Source organism: Rhamphochromis longiceps, linkage group LG16 (assembly GCF_057381845.1).
Source record: "Rhamphochromis longiceps isolate RC_006_pf linkage group LG16, R_longiceps_female_GT1.1, whole genome shotgun sequence".
NCBI lineage: Eukaryota > Metazoa > Chordata > Actinopteri > Cichliformes > Cichlidae > Rhamphochromis > Rhamphochromis longiceps.
The window spans coordinates 37,580,240-37,598,590 of NC_140572.1; the positions used below are offsets into that span (position 1 = coordinate 37,580,240).

General features: G+C 46.1%; 1 protein-coding gene across 1 annotated transcript in view; it reads left to right on the forward strand.

The window, feature by feature from the left end:
• ptpn4a (protein tyrosine phosphatase non-receptor type 4a) overlaps window positions 1-17,755 on the forward strand; it is a 69,817-nt gene extending 52,062 nt beyond the window's left edge. Inside the window, exons 12-27 of the mRNA XM_085383954.1 lie at window positions 1,891-2,063; window positions 3,043-3,111; window positions 3,193-3,327; window positions 4,376-4,537; window positions 7,590-7,749; window positions 8,484-8,567; window positions 8,810-8,866; window positions 9,068-9,224; window positions 10,944-11,110; window positions 11,314-11,404; window positions 11,642-11,703; window positions 12,615-12,761; window positions 13,188-13,316; window positions 16,160-16,308; window positions 16,735-16,870; window positions 16,952-17,755. Of these exons, the coding sequence (XP_085240080.1) occupies window positions 1,891-2,063; window positions 3,043-3,111; window positions 3,193-3,327; window positions 4,376-4,537; window positions 7,590-7,749; window positions 8,484-8,567; window positions 8,810-8,866; window positions 9,068-9,224; window positions 10,944-11,110; window positions 11,314-11,404; window positions 11,642-11,703; window positions 12,615-12,761; window positions 13,188-13,316; window positions 16,160-16,308; window positions 16,735-16,870; window positions 16,952-17,332 (2,259 nt within the window). The 3' untranslated portion in view covers window positions 17,333-17,755. The remainder of the gene's footprint in view (window positions 1-1,890; window positions 2,064-3,042; window positions 3,112-3,192; window positions 3,328-4,375; window positions 4,538-7,589; window positions 7,750-8,483; window positions 8,568-8,809; window positions 8,867-9,067; window positions 9,225-10,943; window positions 11,111-11,313; window positions 11,405-11,641; window positions 11,704-12,614; window positions 12,762-13,187; window positions 13,317-16,159; window positions 16,309-16,734; window positions 16,871-16,951) is intronic.
• The last annotated feature ends 596 nt before the right edge of the window (window positions 17,756-18,351 follow it).

The following is an 18,351-nucleotide window of genomic DNA, read 5'->3' on the forward strand; positions in this document are numbered from 1 at the left end:
TATTATTGATGACAATACAAATTATAATACACAGGAAAGTTTGAGTGTTGATCATGTGAGAGCGCACACAGGACGAGTATTTGTATTTGCCAGCATGAGACCAGCGCAGGTCAGAGACACTGAGTCAGGTAGAAGGTGGAGCTCGGGTGTAGGTGAGTTGCTAAACAGCTTGGTTTCATGGCCCGTCTGAAGTTAAGCTCATGTTTCTGGTGTTGGTTGTGTGTGCATTATTCTGTCTGTAAACACAATAGTTTAAAAACTTAATTCTAATAAATCTTGTAGGGGTGTCGAGTGGGCTCATCTTAACGAGCCGTTTAAATTTGCCTTCCACCCACCAAGGTCTTCAAGATCAGCTTCATGAGTTATTATTGGAAGATGGACAAAAAGCCTTCGAGCTTAGAAACCGTGGTTCTAACACGCGAGCTGTGGATTCTCAACATAAGGACATGATCACATATCAGGTCAGATTTGACCTCTGACCTCTCCAACAAGTTCAGTCTGGTTGATCTGACTTTGAAAGTCATAGTAATGTTAGTTTAGTATGTTTGTATTTTTAATGAATGCACTATATCCACATCAATAATAATTATACTCAGCAGTGCAGATAACAAAAGCTCGCACTTTTACGTTTAAAAAGAAAACTAAATATAGACTGGGTCTAGAGAGTATTTTAAATTCAGGGAATTTAAAATAGAAAGTAGCTCGTCCACAGGAGGACTGGTAGCTCCCCTTACGATAAGGGTTCAGATCGCGCGAACAGGTGTGAAATGTGTGTGTTTAGTTAGTTAGTTAGTTTGTTTGTTTTAATCAATTTTAAATCATGCTTTTTATTTGTTTTTGTTTCTAATGTCTCTGTAAAGCACTTTGAATCACCTTGTTGTTGAATTGTGCTATACCAGGGGTGCTCACACTTTTTCCGCATGTGAGCTACTTATAAAATGACCAAGTCAAAATGATCTACCCACTACAAAAATCCAAAACATATACTTATTTATAAATATATTGAGGATTCTTTATATCTACAATGTATATACATGCATAACCGCAATATCCAATATTTCACAACACAATTAACTATGTAAATTTTTTGTCATTACCTGAGTTTACTCTGATGACTTGCACTGAATTGAATCAGCCAGGGATGCATAGTCCGGACAGTAGCTGCTGACGGCCAGGTTTAAGAGAAAAAACCGAGAGCTAAAAATTGGAGTTAACTCGCTGACTAGCTTGTCAGTTTTACTACACTTCGCGCCGCTGTTTGCGCATGCGCAGCGACCTAAGCGTCAGAAAAAATCTGATGTCATCTGACTGGCTTCCCTGTATCAATCAAGTGACGGGATGGATGATAGGCTGGCATCTATTTTTTTAATGCCATGCGATCTACCAATACTACCTTTGCGATCGACTGGTCGATCGCGATCGACGTATTGAGCACCCCTGTGCTATACAAATAAATTTGCCTTGCCTTGCCTAGAAAATAAAAACAGTTTTCTTAAAAGCTGCCTTGGTGGAGTTTGTGCTCTCTGAGCGCTTCTTGTTTATTTATTTCTGTTTTTTGGCTCCGGACCAAAAGTGTTAACAAGCTAAATGTTTGAAATAGACTCAGAGTACTAAAGACAAGCTTATCTCAAAGTAATGAAGTGTGACGGGGCTTTTCCTGGATTTTTGCTGCTCTCTGAGCCACACGATGTTTCTTTCTTGCACAGTTATCACCCCCTGAAGGCCCTTTGTGATTCAGGAGAAAAGAACCTGTCTGAAATCGCTCAAAGTAGAGAATAAAAAGTAATAGCAGGGCGGCAAACATGTGCAACAGTTTGTTACTGTAGCTAACAGTTATGGATGATCGGAGCAGGTCACGAACTAACCCCGTCCTCTCCTCGCTGCACACAGACCGAGTCTCGTGAGACGCTGCTCGGCTTCAACATGGTCAACTACCGGGCCTGTAAGAACCTGTGGAAAGCCTGCGTGGAGCACCACACCTTCTTCAGGCTGGAGCGGCCCATCCCGCCGCAGAAGAACTTCTTCGCCTACTACTTCACCCTGGGCTCCAAGTTCAGATACTGGTGAGAACCGCAGGCCACAAACACGAGCTGTCAGAGAAGCACCGGAGAGCCTCTGAGCATCCAGGGTCTCACATGTCCAGCACACACACAGATATGTGGGTGGATGCTTTGTCTGGCCCTCCTCCTTCGCGTCAGTTTGCGAGGCTGAAAGTGGCCGCCGTTTGCCTTTGAACCTTCTCGCACTACCTTGCCCCTGAAAAGCACGGCTTAATTATTCATGGTTTGCCTGAAACAAAGTAACCGAATTCGTGTTTGGCCTTCCGACCGTTGTCTTTCAAGTTTTGCGGGAAGTGTTTGTGTCCACGTGAGAGCCAGCCGTGCATTTCATTTCATTTTCCGTCACGCTGCCGCCGCCCTCCTCCTTTCAGACAGAGCATTCCTTCCCGTTTGGTTTGATAGTTTTTTGTTTTTTACTTCAAGTTGGAACCGACACCGAAACATAAAATAAAATGAGGTTTTCTCCTCGCTGCTTTATGACATTGCACTGTGTCAACTTTGTTTCACTTCACTGGCGCCATGTTTTTCGTTTCCTTTTTCTATGAAATGTGAGCGAGAGCTGAACTGAGAGCTGGAGGTCTTGTGATGCATTATTGAGCAGCAGTGATGCAACGTGAGCTAGGCTCGTCTGATGTTTGGCTCCGCTGAGTGCGAGTGGTTGAGATATTGACTGACTTTTCAATAAGCACAGACCTGAATTGTGAATTTGTGCTGTTAAAAATCTTATTAACTTTGTTTCAGAAGATGAAATATGCTGTGCTTGTTACTGGTTGGCAGGCAGCTCATGGTGTTTAGATTTCTTAAAGATCGGAGGAGCTAATTCACTGAAGTGCCTCTCGTTATTAGAATAAGGCAGCACGGTCTTGTTGTGTTAAATAAAATCGATATGCATTTATGGATTTATCACATTTGTCACAGAAAACCTTCGATAGCTGCTTTTTGAAACTGTCCTAAACTTAAGAGTTGTTTTTGTCGTCTTCAGCGGGCGGACGGAGGTGCAGTCTGTGCAGTACGGGAAGGAGAAAGGCATCAAGGACAGAGTGTTTGCCAGGTAATTCTCGGGTTCTTGATGGTCAGCTGATGATTCATGTTGATTTTGTGCAACGCTGAGTTAGTGCGTCTGTCTGAGCAGGTCACCCAGCAAGCCGCTGGCCAGGAAGTTGGTGAGTGGAACCGACTGGGAGTCGGTCAGCAGGAACAGCCTATCGGACGAGAGATTGGAGACCCAGAGCCTGCCCACTCGCTCCCCGCCCGGCACGCCCAATCAGTGAGTTCTGAGTACACTTCAGCTGTCTCCGTAACTCTTCACCTATGTCCCGCAGACCTGGACTTATCTGGGATTCAGACAGCAGAGATGTGATAGCCCAAATGTTCACCTGCCAGCTGCTGGTGCAAAGTCCATGTCAGATTGTGCCGATGTGGGAAAAGAAAATAGTCTGGTGTGTTCATCCCAGCACATCTAAAACCTGCAGCTCCCCCACCCTTTCCCTAAACAATATTCAAGATCACTGCGTAGTTTCACCTGTAAAGAAAACTAAATGTTAAAGTGCACGTTCACTGATGAGGAGTTTCTCCTTCGTCAGGATATATCGGATATTTCCCGTCCACTCCTCTCTCACAGGGCTGAGGCTGTGTTTATTTTCAGGTCAGCTTGTGCTCTGTTATTATAGATTAACGAGAAGCTTATAAATAAAACTGCTGTATTTCTGCAGGTAAAAGTCTGCTTCACTGTGGAGAGAACAGACCAGGCTCTGGTCCAACTTCTGCTTTCTTTCTCTCCTTTTGGACACCTGTTTGTGTTTTTATTGAACTTGTCAAGAATTAATTAGTGGGTGATAACGAGTTTTTCAAGAGTCGTTGCTGGTTCTGAGTGGCTCCGCCTCTTTTACCACAACGTTTGTTAACTCAGTATTCAGCCAGAGAAACATCGACTTCAGTCTGAGCAGCACTGCTGGGATCTCCTCGACCATAATGGCCATTTATGGCTTTCAGCCTTACATGAGGAGAAATCGTAAGGCAGGCTTAAAGATGACAGAGAGCAGGTGAATAATCTTCCAGTTGTTCAGCATCTGTTATGAATCAGATGAAGGCAGAGCGTCATTAAAGTGTCAAATCTGGATGTTTTAATAAGCAATGCCTCCTTGCAGCCTTACAGCTGACATAAATCCAGACGCGAATGTAAAAAGAGTTAAATTGTAAAGATCACGAGCTTTAAATCTGAACGTCTTGCTGGTAAATAAACGAATGATGCGTTTGGGGTCACGTTTCCATCGCTGCCCTTGAACACTGTGTGTCTGCGTCTGTTTGTTTGTCAGGAACTCGCTGTTTGTCCAAGAAGGCACGCGACTACGGCCGTCGTCGGTCGGCCACCTGGTGGATCACGTGATCCACGCTTCACCCAGCCTGCCCGTCTTCTCCTCCAATCACAAGTCGGCGTCGTCCACGCAGGCTAACAGCATCAGCCTGGACTCCACACCGTAAGTCGTCTCCTTCTCCTTTAACGCACGTCCCACTCACGTTTCTTCAAGCTCTTTGTATTTGGGCAGCAAACATCAGCTTTGGACTCGGTGGCAGAGCGGTGGTTGGATCATAATTTGACTGCTTCGTAAATAGAGCGTCCCCCGAACACAGACACCCTTTAATTTACATTTTACTCATCAGATTTAGTCTGAGAGTACTGCTGAGTTGGCAGCTTTTGTTTTTAGTCTGCCTGTCGGTGTCTGTGGCTTCTCCCGACAGTTCACACCCTCCCAGTGTCACTTAGCTGGCCCCAGTGGAAAGATGAACCCTTTGAAAAACAGCCCGTAAAATGTGTTTATAGCGCATAGCAGGGCGGAGCGCTTGTGCAACAGGGCTGAACTAGGAATTAGCACGCGCGTGTGTGTCTGTGTGCGCGTGTATCTGTGCTTTCTGGATCTCCTTAAAATGCTCTCACACTGTGAAATATTCCTCGAGTCGTTTAATAAAGTTCCACACGGCTGCTTCGGCGTCTGAAATCTTGCATCGAGCTGGTAGGAGAGATGGATGTCTCAGTTGGACGTCAGGATGGTTAAGTAACATTTAAGTGGTAGTTCCTCTGCCTACAAAGCTGCACACGCAGACGAACACGCCAAGTCAGTGGCTCATCGCTCTGTTACGGAGCCAGAACATGACATAATCACCTGCTCTCCCTTCCTCCCTCTCTGTTATTGTGTGCTTCGTCCATCGTGGTAGTGGAAATAAAAACAGGCCAAAACAGCGTTTTATGAGGTGAACCTCAGATGCTTTATTTTGGAGTTTGCATGTTTAACCCTTCAGACTTTAGTCTTTCCTGATGAAAACAAGTCTTCACATTTAGTGTCAAAGCACCTCAGGTCCGTGAGTAAGAGACATTCATGATCCATGTTACCTGTTCAGGTTAAAAGCAAAACACATCACGGTTTAGAGAATATATAAAAGCTATGAATTCACTGATAATATTAAACCTGGTGAATTATTTTGATTACACTTTATAATGCTGCCTGTGAAGTATTTGGAATTATTTGAATGCATTATTTAAATTTAGTTACAATGTAACATACACGAGGTTCTACTTAAATGAGCTTCCAGTACAATTCCTTTGTTTCCTGTAACGGTTGTTAGTGTTAGTCTACCCAGCTTTGAGTCCATATAGGTAAATATCATTTCAAAAATTGCTGTGACGTTGCACGCTCAGTTGAAGGTCGAATTCTTACAAAGCGTTAGCGTTGTTTTAAAATCTGTTCTATTTTCAGCTACAGTTGTTCAGAAGCACATCTATCAGTTTTAATCACAGCGCTATACTTAGTATTAGCCACGTTCCTTTTGCTGTGAATGTTTTCTGCAACTGTGCAGAAGAGAATTGGGACGCTAACCATTAGAAGAAATGTTTTTAAGTACGTCTTTCAGCTTCAGTGGTTATGAACCTCAACCATGAATCACTTTTTGATATCAGCCGCTGGTTGGAACCGCTGTGGTTTGGCTTTGATATAATTTATCAAATAAATTCTGCCTTTTCGAGTGAATATTTGCAGCATTGCTTGCGTGTTTTCAGGTGGATCACTCCTCGGCATTACGCGTTGGAGATTTTCCTCCAGTTAAACTAAAAGGAGATTCTGCTTTTTGTCACCACGCCCTTTAAAAAAAGCCCCAATGTTCTGTTTTCTAGTGGCGTGAAGTTGAAAATGATCTGTTTAGCTAACCACAGTACACTGGAGGGATCCTTATTTTTAATTGCAGTGTCTTTATTTCCTTGACAGCGTCAGGGAAAAAGCCTGGCGTGATTATGCCTTTGGCCGGAGCTGGGAGTTTATGACACGGTGGATTTTCTTTCGTTTGTTATTGTCGGATTAAACGTCGATTGGGTCATCCTCTTTACAACAGCGCGGCGCTGCACACGCAGACTTCTCGCTGCAGTGCCAGAAGGCGTGGCGTTGTTTTCGCGTGCACCCAAATTATGTGCTGGTGCATCTAAATGAAAGTTGTCATAATAAATTATTTTCTGTGCTGTAATCAAACTCTTTTCTCTGAATTCAAAGCAAAGGCAGGCTTTGGTGAATTATTTAGTTGGAAAATAAAAACTGGGTGTGCACTGAAACAGGTCTTAAATTTGTCTTTTTGTGGTTTCTAAAGCAACATTTTTCTTTATTGCAGCTCCTTTTAGCCCTCTCGTGTACCCGCATATGATTTTTCTGTCACTGCACACTCATTTGGTTCCCTCTTACACCGTGCTTTCAAAAATTTATCGAGCGATAAACATAGATCCAGTATGGAAGTATTTGATAGAAGGAAAGCTAAAAAGCAGGGCTTAGCCGTGTCCTCATCCCGGGGCTGGCCTAAGGTTGTGGCTGTCGCGCCGAGCAGATGCATAATGCAGGATGATGTGCAGCCTCGGCTCAGGCCTGCTGCGCGCTGCCCTCTCTCTCTCTGAAAGCCTGACCCGGTTTTGACCCATAATAAATGTTAGTTTGCATTCGTGTGTTTAAGAGACAAAGTGACAGTGGTAGCAGAAGCCAAAACAAAGGCAATGCTCTTTGACTTGTGCTTCTGCCCCCGAGGAGCGCCCGTACGCAGCAGTGCACACGCGTGGATGCAGACAAGCCTCACCTGGCTGCTGATTCGCCGTACACGCCGACTGCTTCTTTATTGTCGGGATGATGGAGGGGGGATGTTTTCCTTCCTCCAGCAGCCCTTTTATCGAGGTTAATGCATTGTGACTAACACAGTGCTATTAAGCCTCCCTGTCTCTCACGGTCTCCTCGCCTGCTTTTCTCCATTTGTCTTCACTCCACCTCTTTAACAAAGAGGAAGACCATTGTTGTGTAGTTATCATGAATGCATGTTTGTGGCTTTGCTGTCCGTCCTCGAGCGCTCACAGCAGCTTCACAGGCTTCACAAATCCTGTGTTACTAACGGTATCGTAACAAATGGCGACACAAAGGACTTTGAAACGTGTTTCTCGCTGTCATCTCGCCTTCATTTTTGCTTTATTGCTGCTTTCTTCTTCTTCCTCCCGCCGTTTGCCTCCCTCAGGTCTCCAGATGGGGTGGATGGCCAGCCTCCAGCTCTCCCGCCCAAGCAGCTGAGCAGGAAGACCCTGAGCCAGATCATCCAGGCCCACTCCCAGCAAAGCCTGCTGGACAATCACCTCAATGAGATGTATGACGTTCCCGTCAATGCCGACAAGACCACGGTCAGTACGAAGGCGTCATAAAAAAAAACTGCAACAGTTTCTGTACAAGTAAATGGAAACTGTGTTAGCTTCAGAAGTCGTCTGATTCTAGATGTTTGAATATCTGAATAGATGAAGAGAAATCCCCGAGTATTTTATATTTGTGCCGTTTTTATATAATCTTTCTAAGCTGTTTAGAGTCTTTTAGCTCATTGTTTTGGCTGTTAAGCATCTACTGGCATCATATTAAAAAGGCGGGGTCGTTGCTGTCTTTGGTCCCAAGACTTATTTCTTCTATGAGTCTCTAAATCTGGCAAAATGAGGATGAAAGAAGGCGGCACGCTCTGCTTGGACGTATGTGTAAAAGGGACTAAACCTTAGAGGTGGTTTTAAATGATTTGGAAACGGTGACATATACCTGCAAATATTATGACACCTGTTGAAGTTTCTCATTCTGTTTCATTCTTTTTATGTGTTTCAGACTTGAATTTACTGGTTACATTTTTTAAAAAGTGACGTTTGTGCTAAAAATGCAAGAAAAGTTGGGCTGAAGTGAACCACTTTATTCTGGTGTACTGTGGTGCATTTATAGCCGTCTGTATTGTAATGTATTTGCAGTTGTACTCGTGTAACAGGAAAGAGAATGAATCTATTAAGCTTACAGGATCGGCCGCTGTTAAAGTCTAAGCGCTCGGAGCTGTTGTTTGACAATGTGCTGATCCGTGATGTTGACGTGATGACTTGTGTTCTTCCAGCTGAACGGAGTAGTCCCTCACGATAACTTGGTCCTGATCAAGATGAGACCGGATGAACACGGACGCTTCGGCTTCAATGTCAAGGTGAGAGCTGAGGAGACGGGAGTGAAAACTCCCCTCGCCACCTTTTATCTCTCCTGCAGCCGCTCAGTCTGACTTGTGTTTTTCTAGCTTATTTCTATGCCTGGTGTAAACCTTTGCCCGTGGGCACGTCATCTGTAAGCACGCGGACACATCCGCACTGCTTTCCCAAATGTTAACTCGACCCTAAATATAAAAAGGACGTTTGTGTAAGACGCTGTTAACGTGTGTGTGTGTGTCTGCAGGGTGGAGCTGACCAGAAAATGCCCATCATTGTGTCTAGAGTGGCTCCGGGAACCTCAGTAAGTCAACAAGAACCTCATTTGTCTTTACACTCTAGTGAGTTGCACATTTTTTCCTCTCACTCATAAAAACACGTCTTCAGCCGCCAAACTCTCTGAGGTCTCCGTGGTGGAGTCAGATTGATGCTGACTTTAGTATAAAACGTCCAGAAACACAAAACTTCAGCTATCTTATTTGTTTCTTCTCTTTCTCCTCTTCAGGCTGACCTCTGTGTGCCTCGCCTTAACGAGGGCGACCAGGTAGTCCTGATTAATGGGCGGGACATCTCTGACCACACCCATGACCAGGTAGTCATGTTCATCAAGGCCAGCTGTGAGAACCACTCCGGGGAGCTCATCCTATTGGTCAGACCTAATGGTGAGTGGTTGTTAGAGTGCCCAGTGCATTAAACACTGATCAGGTGTAACATCCTGACCGCTGACAGCTGAGGTGAATAACACCTATCTCTTCATCATGCCATCTGCTAGTGGGCGGGATATATCAGGGAGGAAGTGAATATTTTGTCCTCAAAGTTGATGTTAGGAGGAAAAATGGTCGAGTGTAAGGATTTGACAAAAGGCCAAACTGGGTCAGAGCATCTCCAGAACCTCAGCTCCTGTGGGGTATTCCCAGGGTGTCCCCCAGGGGTCAGTGTGCATCAGCGACAGGGTCATGAGTGGCCAACGGTCACGGATGAGCAAAGGCTGACCCGTGTGGTTCGATCAAACAGCAGAAAAAGTTGATGCTGGTTCTGATAGAAAGGTGTTAGAATACACCGAGCATCAGAGTTTGCTGTGTGCTGAGCTCCAGACCAGTCGGGGTGCCCATGCTGACCCCTGTTCACCACCGGAAACGCCAGCAACGGACATGTGAGCGTCAGAAATGAACCACAGAGCAATGCAAGGAGGTGTCCTGGTCTGATGAATCCCACCTCACAGCTCACAGGCCTCACAGGTATCTGTTGCTAACATCTTGGTGCGGTTACCACAGCAAAATGGGAACCAGCACAATATCAGGCAGGTGGTCATGATGTCATGTCTGATCGTTTACACTGACAGGCAAACTTCTGGTACTTAGGCCTTTACAGAAAGTAATGAAAGATCAGATTTTTAGAGGATATTTGTACACGTATAAACTGTAAGTACTCTCGAACACTAGTACTGTAGGTATGTGAGTAGCTCATATATTTTCTTCAGGCTTTAACCTTCAGAGTGTCTTTGTATGCTAGTGAGCTTCTTCTGCCACTTCCTGGGTTTGAATATTTGCTCCTGATGAGACTTGCAGTTTGTGCGGTGCGGCCGGTTTTAATTTAAGGACCGTAAACATTCGAATGAAGTGTTTTACAGGCTGAGTTTAACGTATTAACACATGGTGCAGCACACTCCTGAAAATGAAATGTGGTCAGAAACTGGTGGAAACGAGATCTGCGAAGCCGCACGTGGTGGTATCCGTACGTCTCGGCCGTATGTGTGTTCACCACATAGACTCGTGCTGAAGCGTCTCCTTTAATCAGCGAAGCGGGGAGAAGTGCTCTTAAAGATGATGAAACAGAGAAACTGTTTGGTGTGTGGGTCAGAAACAGATCAAAGCAGATAGAAGAGTCCATCGAAGTCTTTACGTTATTCAGTTTTGCTGTTGAAATGTTGGACTGTAAGTATTTACACACAGAGGACACGTGTTCTCTTTGTGCTCGAGTTTTGTTGTATTTAAAAGTTTGTTGTTTAACTCCATGTTTTTATTCTTGGGCTCTACTAGTGTAGCTTTGCACGACTTACAGTTGAGCGTTAACGTGTCCTCTGTAAGTCCTTTATCTACTGTCTTAAACGAGCTGTTTGGACTCCTCTTCCTCCTCTTCCTCATTCCTGATTGGCTGCTTCCTGCAAAGGACAGATTTGAGCAGCTCGTGGTTTGAGCCGCATGCTCGACACAACCACTTTCATGCGGATCCAAGATTAGAGCCTTTGCCTTACAGGGATGTAAGCTGAGCTCATTATTGTGAACTTTGTTTAATCTTAGCAGCGGTGATCTGTATATGTGTCAGATGGAAAAGCTCATAGATTCCTGTCACAGTTTGTTTTCCTCTCCTCTCCTGCTCAGCCATCTATGACGTGGTGGAGGAGAAGGTGGATCCAGAGCCAGATTTTCAGTACATCCCTGAGAAATCCCCTCAGGACCCGGCCCAGCTAGACCAGCATGCTTTGAGAGACTCTATGGTCGCACTGAAGGAAGGCCTGGGCGGCGGAGCCATACTGGCACAGTTTGATGTAAGAAGGACACGAAAAAAGTTCACACGCTCACGCACACGTGAAACTGCAGGCTCGAGTCGGTGGTTTGTCATTTATTTTAAAATATTTTGTTGATTAATTCTTTCCTCCACGTTCCTGATTTATGCGCTTTTAAAATTTATAATACATAAAAACGCACAAAACAAAGACAAATGCTGATATTTGTGTTCCTTGTCTTGCAGCAACTGTACAGGAAGAGGCCGGGGATGACGATGCTGTGTGCCAAATTACCTCAGAACGTTTCCAAAAATCGCTACAGAGACATCTCTCCCTGTACGTGACCCCACAGCGCTATGCTCGCTAACTTTCTCCTTTTTCTCATCATTTCCCCTCGACTTCTATTTTCTGACTTTTTCCAACAACTTTTAACAGAAGTAACAAAGTAACGACCCGAGAACAAAGGATAAAATCCTCCTTAAATGCAAACATGCATTAAAGACACAGTTTGGACTTGTTGCTGTTTTTCTTTGCCTAATCTGACCCCCTTCTCTTGTTCGTCTCTCCCGACAGATGATGCCACCCGCGTCATTCTGAAAAGCACAGATGATTACATCAATGCAAATTACATCAATGTGAGTTATCTTTAATGTCTGCAGTTTTGCTTGCGTGATGCTCTGTTACACTGATGCTGAATCGCAGCCGGTGCATTTGAACAGGACTATCATATCACACGCTGCTCCAGTTTCGGAGCCGTGAGTTTGGGTCCTTGTGGCCATATTTGGACGAGGGGCTTGAGTGCTAGTTTGTCAGTGAATCCTGGAAAGCTGCACCCATCATCTGGTAGTTATGCTAAGTAACTGAAACTGGAGCGCAGACTTCTTGGGCTGGCTCTGCCACATGGCAGGCTGTGGTATCGGCCCGCCAGGCCTTTATTTTTCAAAGCTAACGGCAGCTTGCGTGTAGAAGAGGGTTACAAACAGAGAACAGGTGCTTCTTGGTAAGAATTTAATATAAGAGCGTAATATTTTAATGAATTGAATCTCCTTCCTGTGGGTGGCTCTGTCTGTTCATGTCATGCCTTCTCAGACCTACTGGAGGTTTGTTCCCTGCAGCAAACACGACAACCTTTGCAAACAGTGTTTCAGTGTGAAGGGCGGCATTTTAAAGCCTTGTTCACTCTGTGATCGGTAGTTGTTTGGCGTGAAGGACACAGGCCCTGCTTCCTCGCCGTCTAATCAGCATGAACAAATCCAGCTTCTCATCAGTGTCATTATTAATTCAGGGGCTGTAGGTAATCTGATAAAGACCTGGGATAATTTGACTGTTATTTGATTTGATAGAGTTGGGACGCTCATGGAAAATGACCATTCATTTATTCTCTGTTAGCTAGAAAGTGTAGTTAATGACATGTTGTATTGGGACAAGCGCTGATCCAAAAAAACAACAAAATAAGTTGGAGTAAGATGCAAATCTAATGCAGTCTCTGCTTCTTTAACCTGAACCTCTGATGTGTGTGTGTGTGTGTGTGTGTCGTCCTGTGTAGATGGAGATTCCTGCGTCCAGCCTGATAAACCGCTACATCGCGTGCCAGGGCCCGCTGCCCAACACCTGCCCCGACTTCTGGCAGATGACGTGGGAGCAGGGCTCATCCATGGTGGTCATGCTGACCACCCAGGTCGAGAGGGGGCGGGTATGTAAAAGATCTCTTCAAGGACGAGGGCAGGAAACTGAAAATGTACTGTTAGAAAGAGCCGTTTGAATTTAACGTTTCGCCGGTAAGCGGCACAGCTTACGACGCTGAGGCGTCTGGTCGAGCTGCGTCGTAATGCCTCAGTATATTTAATTATTTACAAAAGTCTGCAAAGTCTCACACGCTGCAGACTTCTCTGCAGCTCAAGCCGTTGTTAGTTTTGGAAAGAAGTAATCCTTAACACAACATTACGTAACAACGAAGCTTCCAGACACGGTGCAGATAAAAAATCTCTGGACTCGATCTACAGTTTACATCCAGGGATGAGAAATTGGAGAAACTGGACATGTTTAATGGTTTGAAATGTAACGGCGAGGACGCGATGGGTAGATGCTGAGAGTCATAAGGTGTTTGATGTGTTTACAGGTGAAGTGTCACCAGTACTGGCCCAACCCTGACAACAGCGCCACATACGGAGACTTTAAAATCACGTGCCACAATGAAGAGGGCAACTCTGCCTTCCTGGTCCGGGAGATGACCCTCACACACACACCGGTAAACTCACACACTCTCTCACACACACACACACACCGGTAAACTCACACACACACACACACACACACACACACACACACACACACACACACACACACACAGCCAGATCACATCAGAAAGTAAAGCCGATGACCCAGGCGGGCGAGGGCGCCCCAGAGGAAGACTCCGGGTCCAATCTCAGAGAGGGAACCGCATCTCAGGAAGGATGAGCTGTCGAAGGACCCCGAGGAGGTGTGTTGCCATAGTGACCAGTGTGGGCTGTTCTTTTTCTGGCTCCCGCTGCAGCACGCGGGCCACATATTGGGATCTGGTTGCCACGACAACCCAAACACTCCAGTCGGCCACATTGCAGAAAAGGAGAAAGACGGAGAGCAGAGGAACAGAGAGTGGGATGAGGATGGTTTGAAGAACGGGGACGTAAGTTCGGTTCGATCGTGGCGTCGAAGCCTTCGGCGTGCTGCGGCGTGCTGCGGCGTGCTGCGGCGCACTTTTAGTTCTTTCATGCTTTTAAACCACACACAGCCAGAGTACAGCACGGGCGCCAGAACGAGCCACGGCGGCCTGAGAGCAAAACAGAACCACCCCCTTTAACTAGATTCTTTGTTTGATACTTTCATTTATTATATTTTTTATGGTCATTTCAAAAAACAAATAAAACGAATACTAGAACAAATAAGTCTCGGTCGTTGTGTCCTTGGGCGAGACACTTCACCTGTGTCTGCTGGTGCTGGTCAGAGGGCCCGGTGGCGCCAGTGTCCGGCAGCCTCGCCTCTGGCAGGTTTGTGGGTTTGTTTTCATCACTCTGATGATGTCAGAGAGCATAGATATTCTTAATATGGTCATCCACACCCCGCTCTGGCTCCACCTACTCCTCTGTTCTTATCTTTTAATCTTAAGGAGGATGGTTTGAAAAGAATGAGGAACACGAACCAACGGATTTCTCCAAAGCTCCTCTGACTCCAAGTAAACAGATATCTTTCTGGAAATGAGCACAGCAGATCCCGCCTTGATCTCCCTGTGAGGAAGAGGAGGGGGAGGCCAGTTTGGGGTATTCAGTGCTACAAATCAGCTGACCCAGCTGTTCGTGTGCCTCTTTTTGAAGGAGGTGCCTCTGAATGTGCCAGAGATGCAGAGTGAAGCATGAGCCCAGGCTTTTTAAGTGCAGCGACACACACACATGGGAGGTGGGCGGGGCTTCTGCGCCTGGACGTCCACTCTCGGTGACGTCATACAGACCCAAGAACAGAAAAACCTGCAAGAAATGAAACTTTTGGCTCACAGGCATTATTTGTGTGACCTCACCGATTGTTTAATATGAGCATTCGCCATGGAAACGGTAAAAAAAGGATGATGGATCCCCTTTAGTAAACCACATGCTGCTGTATTGTCTCCTGTTAAATGGGCACTGTTCGGGGAGTTGATATATAAAGTTGGTATGAATAAGTAAACCGAAGGCTTTTGTTTGTTTGCTGCGTGTAACATGTGTGATGTGTAAACGTAGCGTCCAAACGGCGAGCTTTCGTGCCGGATCAGCTGTCTGTTTTTCCCGATCGCTTTCCTGCGTGCGGTCCGCGCAGCGTGACCTTTAAAGTATACGGCTATAAGAGGAGCCAATTAGCATTCTCCTCTGCCTGTGATTGTTGCTATGGAGATAGATGTGTTACCATGGCGATACGGCGAGGCAGTATTAAAGAGGAACACAGCGGCTCTGATTCGCACAAGAAACGGTGGTCAGTGCTTGGTTTCTTCTGCAGGGTGTGTGTTTGTGTGTCACGGTGATCCCGTGGGGTTTAAATCCTACCAACTTCGATTTTTCCATCATGGTTGGACCTTTTTTTGTATTTTTCTTGTCCCTGATGAATCGATAAAAGAGAGAAGATCTCTTGTGTTTATTCAGTGTCTAATAGAGACACTAAAAAATGTTTTCATAAGATGTGATTTACCAAATGTGTCCAGCAGAGTAAAAAGAATTAAACTGCTGTTACTTCTTCGCTCTACCCGTTTCATAACATAATTACACAAACAGGGTTCTGTGTTGTGTACCCCCAGGATGCAGAGCTCAGTGAAACATGCTTAGCGGTCTCCCACATAAAATACAATTCCTTGTTTTGGCGTGAGTGTGGTTGACATTTGAAAGTGAGGAATTCTTTGTGAGCTTTAGGTCTTCACTGAGGTCAGGGTGAATACCCTCAGTTGGTCTTCAGTGCCCTCCATCATGAAGAAGAAGTCTTTGTGTAAAAGATTACATAAAAACATAAAGGAGCATTTGTAGTCGGGCTAGTATCGGCTGGCTGTTGATGTATTGGTGTAAAGACGTTGCAGAAAAATGAGCCCCGGGGTAATCAGACGACTGTATCATCGGTGTTTGTTCAGCAGAGCAGATCTGATGTCGTCTGTAACGCTCGCGGTCTGCAGCACATGCAGCAGAGCAGCGTCACTGCTGCGGAGTCGAGCCGTGTCTAACTTCCCCTTTTAAACGTGTTGTATTTACACCGTTGCTCCAGCCAGCCGGAGAATCCTGGATGCAGGACCTTGGGAGTGTCCGGTGGCGTCTGGTGTTGGGAGGGTAGCCTCGGGTCCTGTAGGTCGAAAGGCTGAAGCTCTGTGGATCAGACTGACGTTACACCGTAGGTCTGAGTTTGCAGAGCGGGCCCACGGCACAATTTTCACTGCCTGTCAGGAATTCTGATCCCATTACTCATCAGCGTGTGCACATCTCAAACATCTTTACTGTATCTGCATCTCCAGAATCCAGCACTGCTCGTCCACTGATGATCTTTATTTTCTGTGTGTGCGTGTGTGTGTGTGTGTGTGCGTGTGTGTGTGTGTGTGTGTGTGTTCAGAGCGAGCAAAAGAGGGAAATCACTCAGATTCAGTACGTGGCTTGGCCCGACCACGGCGTTCCCGACGACTCCACTGATTTCCTGGACTTTGTGGCTCTCGTACGGACCAAACGGGCTGGACAGGACCAGCCAATGGTGGTGCACTGCAGGTACGGCCATTCTGTGTGAACCATGTGACCATGGCGAGCCAAAGATTACAGGATAAAAGTTAACCTGTCTGAGCTGGAAACGATGGATGTAGTGAAACGAGTGACTCTTCCAAACAGGTTTACTTCCAAGAAAAGTTCCAGTTTCCGTTACCAGAAAATGATTTCTCTCCTTTCCCAGGTCTCAAATGTTTGAACACCTCTCACCTGCTCCTCATTACTTCCTTCAGGGCAATTTGTTATACCTTAAGTCCCGCCTCCTTCACAGCGTGGGCAGTACCGTGACAATATAGCGCACAAATGATATCCATAAAGTCTCAGAATTGTTGGAATTTAGCTTATTTGCTCCTTACAGAGATTTTTGTTACTTCGTTAAATAATTAGTGTGTGTTATTAACAATCAAATGATCTTTCTTGATTTTTTTCCAGCGCTGGGATTGGTCGGACGGGCGTTCTGATCACCATGGAGACGGCACTGTGTCTGATGGAGTGCGGTCAGCCGGTGTATCCTCTAGAAATTGTCAAGACCATGAGAGATCAGCGGGCCATGATGATACAGACACCTGTGCGTACGCAGCACCGTCCGCTTGCTCTCCGACGCTGTAAACTTTAAAAGCTTAAACTCTGCCTCCGCTTTTCTTTTCAGAGCCAGTACCGCTTCGTGTGCGAGGCCATCCTCAAGGTCTACGAGGAAGACCTGTTCAAGCCGCTGAAGACGGCCCTCTACCAGCAGAGAGAGAAGGCGGCTGACGAGAAGGAGGAGCGGAAAGAGCAGCAGAAAGCGGGAGAGGAGCGAGACGAGGCGGCGACGGCAGAGAAAGGGGAGGCGGCCAAGGTGGAGATGCTGGAAGAAGAGCTGGACGGAGAGGATGACGACGAAGTCGAGGTGCTGGATGTGGGAGAAGTGACAGAAGAGGGGGAGGAAGAGGAAGAAGAGGAGGAGGAGGAAGTGGAGGAGCCGAGCGTCGCCAGTGCCACCAGCGTGACGAGCGAGACCAGCGCGAACCCCGATCCCGCTAACCCGTGACGTGGGTGGGCGGGGCTCACCGGGAGGAGGCCGGACGAGAGAACAAAAGCACTGTTGCACTTTAAGCTGACAAAAAATGAAACGAACAGACAAACTGACATGAAAACCTTTGGACGTGATGAGTTAAAAAACCCAGCTGTGTCGAACAGGTACCTTTAGGGGGAGTTAATGTTCAGGGTAACGAAAAGAAGAATCAAAGAATGAACGAGATGATAAAACGTGGATGGGGAGTTGCTGTAGTGCCATAAGTACGAAGGGGAAGGGCGGCCACTGTGGATGGAAAGCCTCCCCTCCGCTCTCTCTCTTATTATTTTAGTTTTTTTAAATCCCAAAGGGTTGCCCTGTCCCCTTCGGAGTGAGTCTGCCAGACGGACCTGCCTTTTTTTTTTTTTTTAGTGTCCTTTTAGCAGATAAAGAGAAAAACCTTATCTTTTGTTCCTCAGAGTATTTATTGTGTTTTAGTTTGTGTCAAACCCTGTCCACTGAACAAAAAAACGCTGTATGTTTTGTTTGTACAAGTCTAGAGCTTCATGCTTTCCTGATTAAATCTTAGGTAGTAAAGTAGTGTGATTCCTCTTCTTCGAACTACTTCATTATTTCTTTTGATTTTTGTGGTTTGGGGGGGCAAAAACAACAACAGTGATTTAATTTATTGTACTTGCTTTGATCTTTCTCGTCTCGCCTCTCGTTCGGCGCTGGGGGGAGTTTGGTACTCGATCCTTCTGTGAGCGGTGTGTTTGAGCCCACAGACGCACACGTGGACGTTGTTTGGCGGGGTTTTTGATCCTCGTCACCACAGCTCCCGTCCGCTTTCGCTCACTTTCACGCTCCTGCATCGATTCGCTTCTCGCTAAAAACCGCGGTGTCCTCGAGCCGGACAGCGTCCCTCCAACCAGAGGGGCGCACCGTGGATTAGGATTAATGTGGAGCCTGAAGTCTTCATCGTGGCAAAGATGGTTTCTTTTAACCGAGCTGGATCCCGCCGGGCGGTACCTTCTGCTGAACCCGGTCCGAGCAGG